General features: G+C 37.4%; 1 protein-coding gene across 5 annotated transcripts in view; it reads right to left on the bottom strand.

Annotated features, from left to right (window-relative positions):
* Positions 1-14,926, bottom strand: part of LOC105441572 (signal-induced proliferation-associated 1-like protein 1) — a 40,318-nt gene that overhangs the window by 14,227 nt on the left and 11,165 nt on the right. For 4 of the 5 annotated variants that reach the window (XR_004066649.1, XM_011672797.2, XM_011672798.2 and 1 more), the window contains one exon: positions 4,125-4,317. Coding sequence is in view for 4 of the 5 variants with exons in the window: in XM_011672797.2 (XP_011671099.1) it covers positions 4,125-4,317 (193 nt within the window). In the remaining variant the exon portion in view is untranslated. Of the gene's footprint in view, positions 1-4,124; positions 4,318-12,215; positions 13,251-14,926 lie in introns of those variants that run through there. The other variant, XM_011672799.2, reaches the window with a different exon arrangement.

Raw genomic sequence — 14,926 nt, 5'->3', positions numbered from 1 at the left:
GATCCAAATTGAGCGAGTTTTCTGGAAATAGTTCCTTGCTCATTTCAGCGAATGCGACGCATAATTGAAGAACTTGAAACATTCGAGTGCTAATAAAAGATCGGATAAGGTTGAATTTTCGTAGGGTACAGACGGAGTCGTCTGTGGAGGGAATTAGAGGCGAACAGCAAGGGTGTCTTAATTGACGACTTAATTCACAAACGCAGCTATCTGGAGTGGCAATGTGCTCTGGAACAGCTGCGAAGGTGCTCGCTAATGTGCAAATGTAAATGCACGCTTGAAGATAAGAAGAGAGCAAAGAAGCTTTGAATTATCTCATTTGATTTGATCACGAGGCTGGAATGGCAAGAAGATGGCAAGAGCCTAAAATAAATTCTGATGATTTTGTTGCATACTCAAAGTATGGGAAAAGAATGGTTTATGTTAGCTGTATAGTAAATTGCAATATATCACAACTCAGCCATTTTGCTGCAAACTAATTTCCTATAAACCCTTAATTTATCTGAACTGAATTGAAATGAACAATGTTACATACAAATGAAATATAGAAACTGGTGTGTTAAAGTGACGTTAGCCCAGCTTCCCTCTCTGGTAGTGGTTTTCAATTGTAGTTTTAAAGGTGGGATGGGGTAGGATGGGGAGGGGTAGGGTGGAGAGGGTAAAATTGAACAAAACCTCTTTAAAATGGTATGTCCCAGCATTAATAAGGAATGTTATATGGAGTCATGGGCTAAAATTGAGAATCATTTGAATGTCCTGTAATATTCTCTAGGCTTTAATTAAGAGGGAGTAGTAACTCTTACTGCCTGAAACAAGGGCTACTTAAATCTTATCCACGTCTTTCGAAAGGTGACGTTAAAGGTCGGTCCACAGACGTAAATAATCATATCTGATTGATACACGTCTGCAAAAAACCCAATTACACACACACACAATTATCTGTTCTATCTTTACATCAAAACACATTACCAAAGATGTTGGAATCAACTCAAATTAAAGTTCAAGAACTTTATAAACAAGTATTAAACAAAACTTCAATAAATTGGATTTGAGGAACGGATCTTGTGTGGAAATCCCCTCTTTCCCCATACGAGACATTGGAGCAGTGTTTTTAATCAAATTTCCCTTAAAAATGATGTATGCATTGATAAAGAAATACAAGCTAGACTCTCTTGACTTGAATATCCTTTTAAACTTTCAAACTTCTCGTAAACTTGCCCTACATGTGATTCTTCTCCCAATTATATTTTGATATTTTATTTAAATGCCATGATGCAACTGCTGTCTAATAATAGTGACAAGAAAAATCTATCCGTTCAAAGCCAAAAGAGTTAACTCTATGTATTGAATCAATTCCTTGTTGGCTCCAAGTATGAATTATTGGACTAGTGCTGCTTTTATTTTTAATATGTGATTGCCAAGATTTGAGGAAATCTTGCAAAAAAGATAGAAAAACTTTTGAGAATGTTATTGTTTTAATAAGTAACATCTTGGCCCTGGAAATGTTAAAAGCATACATTACATGCTGCTATGTTTGGCAATCCTCAGGCAAGCTTTCAGGTTGTCAAGAACAACCTTGTTTAAAAGTATGCATAAAGTTTGAAATGTCAGTAAACTGGTCTTTTGATTGGGAGGACTTCAATCGATCTGAATCAGTCGCAACGCTTTATAAGGCAGGGCCAAGGTGACATCGATTCTATTAACTGCTTAAAATATATACTGCCCTCTATCTTCTTATCCTTCCCTTCGCTTCTGTGACATTTCGTAGGATTTGAAAGCAATAATCTATTGCTTAGAATTTCTACCATATGATCAGGAATAAGTCCCCTTTCCTGTCAATTCTTATTCGAGAACACCTACATTGTATTACCAAATCTTCAAAATGAGGTCGTTTTTGGAAGTGATGAACTTAGCTGTCTTATCAACATCCAAAAGTCATGGTTAAATTGAATTCCTACTGATTACAATGTTATAATTTGAAATTTGCATCTGTACAAGGTCATAATGACATTTGTATAGTACAAGGTCATCTATATAATGCATAAACAACTAGATGGAACTTCGACTGCGCGCAGTCGAAAATGATGCCTCCGTCATAGAGCAATTTTACAAACCAAAACAGAAGAAATTTTTCAAATTCAAGTTCAATTGTAATCCATTAACAGGTTTTCAGAATATTGTGATTACAAGCTATTTTTGCATACATAATGAGCCCATGACCTTTGACCTTATGAACCAAGAATCTACTCAGTTCATTGGCTCTGCAAGAAACATACATGACCTAAGTTGGCAGGAATCTATCAATCGGTTCTTGAGATAACGCGATCACGAGCTGTTTTTGCATACATAATGTGCCCTGTGATCTTTGAACTTTGACCTTGTGACCCCTACATCTAATCAGTTCATCGGCTCTGCAAGTAACATACATGACCTAAGTTTGGCAGCAATCCATCAATCGGTTCTTCAGATAACGCGATCACAAGCTCGTTTTGCATACATAATGAGCCCTGTGGCCTTTGACCTTTGACCTCGTGACCTCAAAATCTAATCAGTTTTTTGGCTTTGCAAGTAACATACATGACCTAAGTTTGGCAGCAATCCATCAATCGGTTCTTCAGATAATGCGATCACGAGCTCGTTTTGCATACATAATGAGCCCTGTGACCTTTGACCTTTGACCTCGTGACCCCAAAATCTAATCAGTTCATCGGCTCTACAAGATACATACATGACCAAAGTTTGGCAGGAATCCATCAACCAGTTCTTCAGATAACGCGATCACGAGCTCGTTTTGCATACATAATGAGCCCTGTGACCTTTGACCTTTGACCTCGTAACCCCAAAATCTAATCAGTTCATCGGCTCTACAAGATACATACATGACCAAAGTTTGGCAGGAATCCATCAACCAGTTCTTCAGATAACGCGATCACGAGAACGGGACGTACGTACGTACAGACGTACGTACGTACGTACGTACGGACGTACGGACGGACGGACAACCCGAAAACATAATGCCTCCGGCTACTTCGTAACGGAGGCATAAAAAGGGTGACTTTTATAACAGCGCGCAAAATATCACTTTCAAAGTGACAGAGATACATGAAAGACCTAGAGTCTTGAGCTTTGATGGTATGTAGGCACCAATGATATTAGTTACTTTGATATGGGACGTCAGCATGAATTAAATCATACGTTCACCAAAAGGAAATAGCATTTGGGTTCTTGACACTATCTTAATCCATGTTATTAAGTCATCCACCCACTACACGTTTATGATTCATATATTAGCACTTGAGGTAGGTATGAAGAGAAAGATAGACAAGAGAGGTGAAGAAAAAGCAGAGGCAGTGATGGAGGGAGGGAGAGAAAGGAAAGGAGGAAGAGAGGGAGATAGAGAGGGGAGGGAGGGGGAGGGACAACCATTTTAATACACTGCAGAGGGTATGTAAAAGGTCGCTTGCTTCAAGCATGTTACAAGCAAGAACTTGATTGATAAACTCCTAATTACTTCAGATCACTGAACTACAGTGAACTTTTTCAAGGGGATGATTTTGATTTTTACAGCACTGTGTCTTCTATTTAACTCTGTGACCTTACAATTGCCTTGACACATAATCTAGTTAGAACACTTATAAAATGTCACGTTCTTTGCTTCTGCACTAATCTCTACATAAAATTTTACTAAACTTGTAACCCAATTGAAAGCACAAACACTGATAGATACACATAGGTCTAGGGGATAACATAATTTAAAATACAAAAGGTAAATTTTGCACATTTTTAATTTTTACCAGTACTCCAACCTTTGATGAGAATGAATGCCTTGTTCACATATAACATGGTAAACTGTGATATAAATATTAAAAACTTTGCGGAAAAACAAAGACATTTTACGTGGAAATGGATGGCAGATGGAGGTGAATAACAGAAGCTGCATGAAACAAAGGCCTCTACTCAATTCTCAGTTCTCTGTGTGTTTAAGATGTGTCGTTTTATTTTGCTGCCAAAGTTTTTTGAGGCAAATTACTTACTGAAGGTAAAATGGAATTTGAATATACACCTCACAATGCTTAATGCCTTTAAACAAATTTGCTAATGTTTATTTTAGAAAGTATACATACTCTGCGTCTTTCTCCCCGAGACTTGTCGACCGCGATCTCCTCTGCGTCAGTCCTCCGGAAAGCGAGTCGCTGCTCTTACTCATGCGCTTGTCGACAGCCGCGTTGTTTGCAAAGGTGATGGCGCCAACTATCGCATCATCCGCATCGTCGAGATGGTCGATGGATATCGACTTGAAGGCAGATTGTTCCATGCCTACAATAAAGGAACAAGAATAAAGGAAGAGAATGATATTTTAGGTGGCAAAAATGCAATAAATATGTAAACCTTAATTCACAAATAATATTGTGTGAAATGTTGGCTGCAATGCTTTTACTGCCATCATTCATGCCATATCTTGTTAGGGGTCAAAAGAGAAGCACTTTAGGTTTATAAAGCAACTTTCTATTAGTAAACTGCATGCAAAACCCTCATAAAACACAATAAACACACTCCAAATACATATATTAGTTAATGCATAACAAAGTATTAATATCAAATTATGAATATTGAAACAGCACTTTGATGGTTATGAAAAGAAAGGGCATTAGTATATATCTTAAGAAATGGAATGCTCACAAATGTTTCATGCAATTCATAAGTAGGATTTTTATATTTGTTAATATAGAATACAAGTAAAAAGGGAAGTATAAAAGGGAGAAATTTAAAGAAATATAATGGACTGATACTATATAAAGCTCTCAAAAACTGTAGGATACTAAAATGTAGGTCACATCGTCACCTCTTTGTCTGACACATCACATGTTCCATAAACCCCAGACAAAATTGTGGCTATTTCCATACTTCCAACTTGAAATCACCCACATGCCAAAACATAAAAATAAACAAGTGCAATTAGACCCAGCCTAATTTCCTCAACAAAATCGAGAGAGCGGATAGAAGGTTTCGGGCAGTCCATATTTAGGGCTTGACCTCAAATAGGCAACAGACCGTTGTGAATTTCACATGCAGGCATGCATGGTCAAGATTGATAGCTTGCTTCAGTCATGACCAGCATTAACATGTCATTCAGCTGCGGAGTGAAGCTAGCCGACACTTTACACCTTGAGGTGCGACCGTATCACCTTTGGCTTCTAGGAGAAGGAAATGCAGCGTTATAGCCTGCTAAGTGATGGTCGAAAGAGTGCAAAAGTTCATCAAGCAGACGCAACCTATGATCATGAATATTGTTCTCTTGGTGTTCACAACTAGGAACACAGAGTGACAAGGTTTTCAGTTTTTTTAAAAACAAATCCATCACAAATGCAATGGTAAATTGGCCTCTAAATGAGACTAAAAGAAAATTGTGAACCATTACCATACCCATAAAACTTTTTCTACCCATTTATTTATACTTTGAAACAAAATCGTAATATGCAACAATTCAAAGCAACTTCCTTGAGTTCGAGAAAGTAAGATTGTTCTCTAAATATACACCTATCTCCCACTATGAAAAGCTATAGGATAGAAAGGATAGATAGAAAGGATAGATAGAAGCGATAGAAAGCCCTCCCCCCCCCCCCACCCTTCCGTACACGGTATTGTCCTTAAATCAATTCTAAGATAAGGGTCCCTGTTAGGGTACGAAGCCTTGGAAAGACATTTTTTGATACTGATCATGACATTCAAAACATTCTCACAGCTAAATGTACACTTTTACATGTAACTGCTAACCTCTCAGGGGGGTAACATTCTGGGCCATTTTTAGCTTTAGCTTTAGCTAGCCTGCCTAGTCATGAAAGACAGCAGTAGCTCACGTGAAGCTTAAAGGCATCGTTTCACAATGTTAAATCTGAGATGCATGGCCCTACGTGTTATCAGTGTGTGTGATATGGTGTAATATTATTGAAGCCCCTCAAAATGATCATGAAGTGCCTCAAAAAAGTAAAAATCTTTGAGTGACCGGTATTACCATACTCATTTTCACCAGTAGACTGTAGTGTAAATTTTTATTTTCAATCATAAATATCTTGATAATCGATCGGCTTGTAAAAGTCATGGGGTTCCTGGTTAACCTAAAGGTTTATAATTATGATTGCAGCATGAGCTAAATCCAGGATTTTGTTTCAGAATCTGAGGCAATGTTACCGAGTCACTTTAATACAAGACCCCCTGGAGATCCCCTTTTCCATTGACTACTTCCATGAGCACTGAACATAGCCCATGAATGCGGTTTCCTCTCGCTTAGATTGAAAACATCATCAAATTGTCTCATGATCTGACTTGGCAAGAACTTTAAAGCAAGCAAGCACCAAAAAAAGAAGCGCGTGTCTAACTTAATTATCTTTAAAGGAAACTTATCATGAAAATAAGGTTTGTAATGTTCCATCAGTATGTTTGGAGGATTGACTATTTCCATGAATTCTGAATATAACCCATGAAAAAGATTGAAAACATAATCAAATTGTCTCATGATCTGACTTGGCAAGAACTTTAAAGCAAGCAAGCACCAAAAGAGAAGCACAAACCTAACTTAATTATCTTTAAAGGGAACTTGTCATGAAAATAAAGGTTTTTAATGTTCCATCTGTATGTTTGGAGGATTGACCACCATAACCCATGCAAAAGATTGAAAATATAATCAAATTGTCTCATGATCTGACTTGGCAAGAACTTGGAAGCAAGCTCCAAAAAAGGAGCACAAACCTAACTTAATTATCTTTAAAGGGACCATTTACACACAAAAAGTGTTTGTAATATTTCATCTGTATGTTTAGAGGATGGGCTGCTTCCAGATTGCTGAACATACCTTTGAAAATAGTTTCTTTGCTCAGAATCAAAGCATTTCATGACTGGGCAAACATGGGCATCTTTGGCAAAAGAAACAAGCTAATAAACCTAGTGACAGGTTTAATTTAATTTTTTTTGGCAAGCGTTGGATAAAATATAAAATGTATGTACGAGTTCAACAGGGTAAATACATCTGAATATGTACACTGATTAGAGAAATAGACATTCCAAATTTTGAATGTATGATCATGATTACGCAAAATCAAATATTGAAAATGACTTTGTAACCGAAGCCACAATTTTTGTCAGAAAGGTCACAAACTCATTGAATTGAGGGGTCATCTTGGCATATCTTTGTACTTTAAAAAATAAACATATAATGTATAACAAGTAATAAAATAAATCAAACATTTCGGACAGAAATATGCGGAGACCCTCTCTAAATTCTAGTGGCGGAAATATTAAGATGCAGATTTATTTAAGATTAATTTAAGCTCTGCTGAAATAACCCCAAAAGTACAACAGACGACAGACACCTTTGAGTGGATAGCACCCTCTGGTTTAGCATGGCGTCTCCTAACACACAAGTTCAAATGTCGGAAATAAACAGTTTCCTGAGGACTTCACAGACAAAACTCATATCTAAAGCTTCTTTATCTGCCAATATCCAGTTACTATTTACAGGATACTGCTGGCATATTTGGGTTTAGTTCAAAAGTTGGACAGTAGCCATACTCTTAAGATATTTGATACTTTTGGGGTTTGCATATTTATGAAAGAAAAATTAAAAAAAGGAATTCTGCCTTTGAAAGATCCTTTAGATTTGCAGACCGATTCCAAATTTGGAACAAAAACGCAAATCACGGTTTAAGAGATTTATATCATGTAAGTGCAGAACTGGTGGACTACATTTACCCCTACTTTTCATTGTTACTGACAAATGGTAAAATATTGGCCCTTGTTCATTATAGACTTGTAATGTACAGACCATAGGAATTGTTTCTCCAACTAAATGCAACCCATCCCTCGGCCCAAAACAACAAAAATATACAAAAAAACTTGAATAAACACATCATTTCTTCTTCCAATGGATATACTTTTCTGACTTCAACAGGATCCATTATCAATCTTGTACACTCTTTCATTTGCGGGATGCTAGACACTACTGAGATACTGATCTATCTGACTGCGTTTCTTAATAACACTCAAGCATCTGTTTGTAAAGACACCTTGATGATCCTCTTTCCCCTAAGTGCTTAAACATACCTCACAGAAATTGTGTCAGTATGTATTCAAATAAAGCCTTGGCTTATTTTAATGTCCCCAGTGTTAATATATCCCCAAATTACATGTACAGTGTATTTGCACATTCTAATTTCGCACATTTTATGTAACATAATTAAAATTTAAATGTTAACAAAAATGCAAAGAGAAAGAGCAAGTGCATTTTGAAAAAAAGAATTTGTGTTCATCAAGGACTTTGACTGGTTTGAATTAAGGTTGTCTATATTTAGCACTTCCTGTGAACAGTTACCCTAAAATAAAATTCAGACGATTGACCCTCTTCCTAACTGAAATCAAGTCGAGCAAGCTTAATTAAAACAACACTTTCATCTGACCTGCTACATACGTACATGTATCAAATCATAATAAAACATCTTTAACAGATGTGGAAATAGGGCAATAATTGAATGATTATATGAGGATTTTCGAAAGTTCCTGTTTCAGGTCTGTTATTCAAAAGATTCATAATTCTGATGGTTCATTACTACAAAGGTTCATTACTATAAAGGTTCATTACTACAAAGGTTCATTACTACAAAGGTTCATTATTACAAAGGTTCATCAACTTCATTACTACATTATTACAAAGGTTCATTACTACAAAGGTTCATTATTACAAAGGTTCATTACTACAAAGGTTCATTACAACAAAGGTTCATTACCACAAAGGTTCATTACAACAAAGGTTCACAAATCTGAAATAAAATAGAACCCTAATTTTCTTTTTTGTTTAATTAAAAGGGAGTGATGGGAGAAGAAGATTAACAGAGGGCAAGTAAAATGAGGGACAGATGGACAGATGGGAAAGAAAGAGAACAATGAATACAAAGCCATCTATTTTGGAAACTACAACAAAAATAATTCAGGGGGAAAGTAATATATCTACTTTACTAATGGCACTGAGAACTGACTATAAAGTAAGACATTTCCAAAGGGCAGTCATAGATGACAGCCTTAAGGCTAGGGGCAGGAGCAATCAACAGTTGCATCGTATCAACAACGAGACGAGTATTAAAGAGGAAATGGGACTTCCTTCCTTTCACAACACTTAAGATGTCTGGACCACTCCGTTCCGGTCAATTAACACCTCTTCAATTGACAACAAATATTGCAAGGTATTCAAAAGAGGACAATTGAGACCCTGTTTAAAGTTTTTACATGTTGACATTTCTGTGAACAGTTGGTGAACACTTTCGGTCAACATTGCGCTACTGTAAAGTGTTATCACTTAAAGAGTATCTGCACTAGTTTGGTCAGGAGGGATTAGACCTCCCCGCATGGTCACTGACAGGTGGTGATCTCATCAAATCAGCTCTCAATTAACATCAGAAAAAGGGGACCATGAGGGACGAACAGTCACCGCTTAGGCATTGTTTGCTATAAAGAGGGCGCAAGAAGCTATAAGTAGTGCAGTGGGGCTTTAACAAGAGGTCCAAAAGAATACCGTAACCTGTTCATTTTTATTGTTATAATATACTTTGATGCAACAGTAATTGCTTCTCTTTAGATATAGCAATACAGCAAACTACAGTCAACTCTGCATAACTTAAAATCTCACAAGTTGGAATTTTGCTTAGTCAAACATTTTTTAAACCAAACTATGCAAAACGTGTTATTTTACACTTCCTAAGTGGAATTTTGCGGATGTCAAACTATTTTTTGCTGTCCCAATAGAGTCAACTTATGCAGAGTTATATAGAAGTGATGTAAGAGGAGAAAATTTCATAATGTATGGATGACGCCAGAGCAAATGTCACATCACCAAGTGACTCGGTAGGTCAAAGGGCGTAGACTTCCTTTCACCCACTTATGATTTAATCCTTCACCTGCAGCACTGACCAAGATAGCCAGAAGCTCTGGTCAATCATGGACCTTCAAGAGAGATGGGTCAACTCACTGGTCATCACGGGACTGATATAGATTTAACCTTGACTCCTCATCATCAACACCATCATCGTCGGCGACAGCAGGAGAGGAGAGCAAATTTGTGTTTGACCTCAGCTTGGACTAGTTAAGGATCTATTTTAATACAAGGCTACTACGACCTACACTTTCATCCAATTACAGTCTGGTAATTCAACGTTCACTTTTTAGTGGTATCATAATTAACTCGATTAGTTGTGAACATCCAAAGATAAGGCAAGCTGAAGCCAAATGTTCTATACTGTGCCAAGGCTTGCAGAAGTGAACTATGATTCAATTTCCCAGGCACAATTAAAATTCCCCAAAACTTTATAAACCTTTTTTCCAGGCGACAGATTCCTGTGTCAAAGCTTGCAAAATTGAAGTACGGATTGATTTCCAAGGTACACTTCCTCAAAACTTTATTAATCTTAATTCTAGTAAGCACATTCCTGTGTTTTGTAATTTAAAAAAAAATTATTTTATCCTCTGGAGACAGTTTCATTTATTTTACATGCCCAAATAGGTCACATCTAAACTGTCACAGCCTACTGAGATGTCGCATATCACTGTTAATAACCATTACTATATGATCTTTTTGAGGAAGGCGTCCCACAAGGTTCCGTGTTTGGGCCACTGGCATTTTCAATTGTTATGATCAGTTTACATAGAGAAGGTATTGGATCTGAGGAAATCAGGATGAAGGCTCTTCAATATAACTCAGTGAGCAACAATGGTATCCAATACCTTATAACATGGACTGATTGTTTTGTTACAGTTATCTATAGGTGTGACCAGACCAGGCAGTAGGCACAATAAAAGCAATTCTGTTTTTGTTGTTGTTGTTCTTTTTTTCTCATTTCATCCATGAACATGTATGTGGTGTAGACTCATTTTGAGACTAAACTTTTCCTAAATGCTGATTAAAAAAAGAAACCAAACAAAGTACTGCTGTCAGCAATAGAAGAGAAAGAGCGATAGTAATCTCAAATGCCCATCAGATAGAGTAGCGCTTTCAAGCTAGGCTCTCCGTATATTCAATGCACACTACAATTTCCATGAATCTTGAGTCATGGCAGTCGCTCTTGACAGCATGGCTTCACCAAGTTAAAAAAGTCACGTTGTCACGAACTTCAAGAATAACTCTTTTCTGTTCCAGACCCCAGAGACTCCAAACGTCTGATGACTAGGTTCCAGAGTCTCTTTCTACCTCTCTCTCTCTCTCCACGTTTGCTAAATTTGGCCAACAAACGATCACAAGGTTCCAACCTCAACGCATGATTCACTCAGGAAAGCATACAGCTAAAGACAATGGATTGTGTTCACACGTAACCCTTCTAAACTTATTTTCTTTTTGCTTTGAGACGATTAAATTGTTTGTTCAATGAAGCCAGTCAAAGAAAAGGATTGATCTAAACTATATCATTCATTAAAAATTTAAAAAAACAGTGGCTTGTAATTGCTTCAATATTTACATTACACTTTGATAGAGACCTTTTTTCTAGACATGTTTCAGACAGGTTTCTAGCGACACCCCCAGGATCATAATGTACAAGTTGATCTGCTAGTTGTATGACATATACTCCTGCGACGATTCCCCTGCAGACAATATCCTACACTGACCAAATTCAACGCTTCAACCCTGAACCCTACATTACACCTAACCCTAAACCTAATCCTAACCTTACAAAAAAATCTTTGGCCCAATAACACCCTAACCAATACCAAATATTCTTGGAGCAATAGCCACCAGAGAAAATGATTTTTAAGACAAGCTAACACAAATTTTACTAAAGATTCATATTAAAAACAGTGAATGAAATGGTTACAACCTGGTCCAATACAGAATTAGGACTTTTAGAATTATAACCTTAACCGCTGAATTATTTCACTATAAATGGTATCTATCATTACTTTCATACAGATAATGGATACATATAGTTCTTGAATCATTCATTTCTAAGAGATATTCTGAAATTATCCTTTATGTTTCTCAAATTTGAGTTTTGTTTACGTTACCCGGTTCTGCTTCCTGTGCTGGTTCATACTTGACCTCCTTGTGTCATCTACCTTTTCATATTTCTGCCATGCATAGTAAGTTGCATAGATTACTCAAACTAAAATTCCTCATGGCTTAATTCCAATTATCATCGTCAAACCAAAGCAAGCAGATATATACAAGTAAAAAAGATATTCACTTTTTCGACTGATGCAGTAATCCTCATCGTGTGGAATGTAGTAGGAACCGCGCTGGAATAATCCCATTAAGAAATTCATGGTGGCGTTGCTGCACTTGCCAATCCAGCGGCCAAACGCCTGGGTGTGGTGATAGGTGGCCTGTCCACAGCCCACCGAAGATCTCTCCTCATCCAATGTCTGCATCTCAGACCGCTGGCCATACGTCCTATACACGCACCAGGGCCAGCAGATATGTGGGCACGTACACGCACACTCTCTCATCGATATGCCAAGACCGGGCGCAACGTCCCAGCCAGAGTGTTCAAGGACAGGTGACGAAATCCCCCTGCTTTAGTTCTATTTTCCCCCTCCTCCCCCTCCTCGCCGTTGTCTCAATTCAGCCGCACACAACAGGGCGAATCATTTACGCATGGGTCCAAGAGAGAGAGGAAACATATGAGTCCTAAGGTGGTGATCACATCCGAGCGTCCCTCGATGATTGCGCTCCTCGTTAACTCCGCATCCTACACCGAAGCCAGAGCTGTCTGATCTGATATTCACCCGTTAACCGTCGCGTGTGGTTACAAGTGCACGCTGGGTGAGTCACCACGCAGCTAGGGTATGCGTCCCCCCTCGCACAAACCTCTCCATCTGACCCCAGACGAGGGAGCTCTACCATCCCGACATCTCGATACAGGATGCGCCAAGTTACAAGTCCACCACAAATTATCTATCGCCTCCACAGTGAGGGTTCAGGGTTCTGTTGTGGAAACAGGGCAACAGAGCCCTCTGAAATTAGGACATCAAAGCTATTACTGATTGAATTACGACCGACTTCTTTCCCACTTGGCTCTGGGTTTTCCTTTTAAATAGCTCCAGTAGCATTGAATTAATGGACACTGTCCAAAGCCAGTGACATGTTAATTACGTGCTAATGGACCCATCATGGTCAACTTAATCTCATTTCCACAGAGCACAAAGTTTCTAAACAAAATATGACTGGTTAATAATCATGAATGACATGGAAGCACATGTTTCTGATTCCTCATATTCATCAACAACACTTTTGCAGTTTTTCCCCCCTCCCCCAAACAAACAAACATCACATGGTTATATCAGACCTGCCAACCTCTGGAGTTCAAAAACTGTATTCTATAGTGTCAAAAGTTGTATTTTACTGACAAAAGTTGTATTCTTGAAAATAAACACGGATTGTTACGCGGATCAATGCCTCTTACAGTTTCTACCCACAGGAAGAATTTTTTTTTATTGATCATTGGTTGAATATGCATTATTTCGTCACGACTGGTGTGTTCGATGAACCAATAAACATCCCCAAATTGCTGATGTGAGATGCTTGTAGGATACTTTACAGGACAGAATGGACATTTTGCCATTGAAAATGGCGGACGCACACACAAAATAATAATTTTTAAAAAATTATTAAAAAAAAAAAAAAAAAAAAAAAAAAAAAAACATTTTTTTTTGTTTTTTGAAAAACGTATTTTATTAAGGAAAATTGTACTGTCGTATTTGCTTCTAAAAATCGTACTAAATACGACTAAATCGTACTGGTTGGCAGGTCTGTTATATCATATCGACTGTAGATTTCCGATTTGATAGTTCAGTATTATACATGTAGATAAATGTTTTTAACTTAGGCAATGTACTTGTTTATTATACTGTATGGCGTGTATTTGTGTTTAAATGTTTGATACTTTTTTTCAGAATTTAAAAAATTAAAAATAAACCAAGAGATTTTGCTTTATCCAAAAGCCCCATAGAGCATCAATTTTGGAAAATTTTGAAAATTTTCTAAATAAAAAAACAACATAAAAATGTTGTCTGTTCACATAAATTCACTATATTTGTATCTGATTAAGAGTGTTGAAGCAAAGTGACTAGCCTACTGCTACCAAATTGTTCATAATAAACACCCGATATATTTCAACCAACTAATAGGAGACAAGTTTTAAAAGGGGTCACAAAATGAATCATTCCACTTTACATCTTGACTACAAGATATGACTCAAAGGTCACAAACCTGTTGAACTGTTTTAACTTAATCTACTGTTAAGTAAGACATCCTCAATTAATTAAACTGTGCCACGCAGCCCATAATACTATAGGAGTGTTTTGGAGATATATATAAACACAGAGAGGTGGGACATCGAAGACACCTCTATTAATGGTCCTTCTTGAGTCGCACTTCCTGATGTCCTCTTACCGTCTATTTCCCTTCATTATGGTCAACCGTTTCATCTTGAGGGGCATTTTTTAAAGGCCCCCAGGTCTTACCAATGCCCCCTCCCCTGTGCCATCCCCCATTGTGTTCAACAAGCTGTCAACATTCCTTCATTATAGTCGGCCTTTACCTCGACTTCTTGAGGATTTGAGTTCTAATTTTAATTTATTGATTTTTAAAGATTACTTTGTTCAAGATATGTTGTAAAACAGCATCTGAGGAACTAATACTTAAACAAGCTCTACTTCTAGTTGGTTCCTCTTTTCTCATGCTATTTCTATTATATTTGTTGTTTCATAGTATATTTTGTGTAATATACTTATTCATTGTATTATGTTTTGCATGAGAAATAAAATCATTTAAATTGAAATGCATGACAACCACTACCCCCCCCCCCCCCACCACCACCACCAAATGATTATGCATGCTAATCCCCCTCCCCTCTTTCAACTGCTATATTCATTCCGTAAGCTCATTCAACATCCA

This window comes from Strongylocentrotus purpuratus, unplaced genomic scaffold, assembly GCF_000002235.5.
Source record: "Strongylocentrotus purpuratus isolate Spur 01 unplaced genomic scaffold, Spur_5.0 spur5_scaffold_5, whole genome shotgun sequence".
NCBI lineage: Eukaryota > Metazoa > Echinodermata > Echinoidea > Camarodonta > Strongylocentrotidae > Strongylocentrotus > Strongylocentrotus purpuratus.
This window is presented reverse-complemented; position numbering and strand designations above follow the sequence as displayed.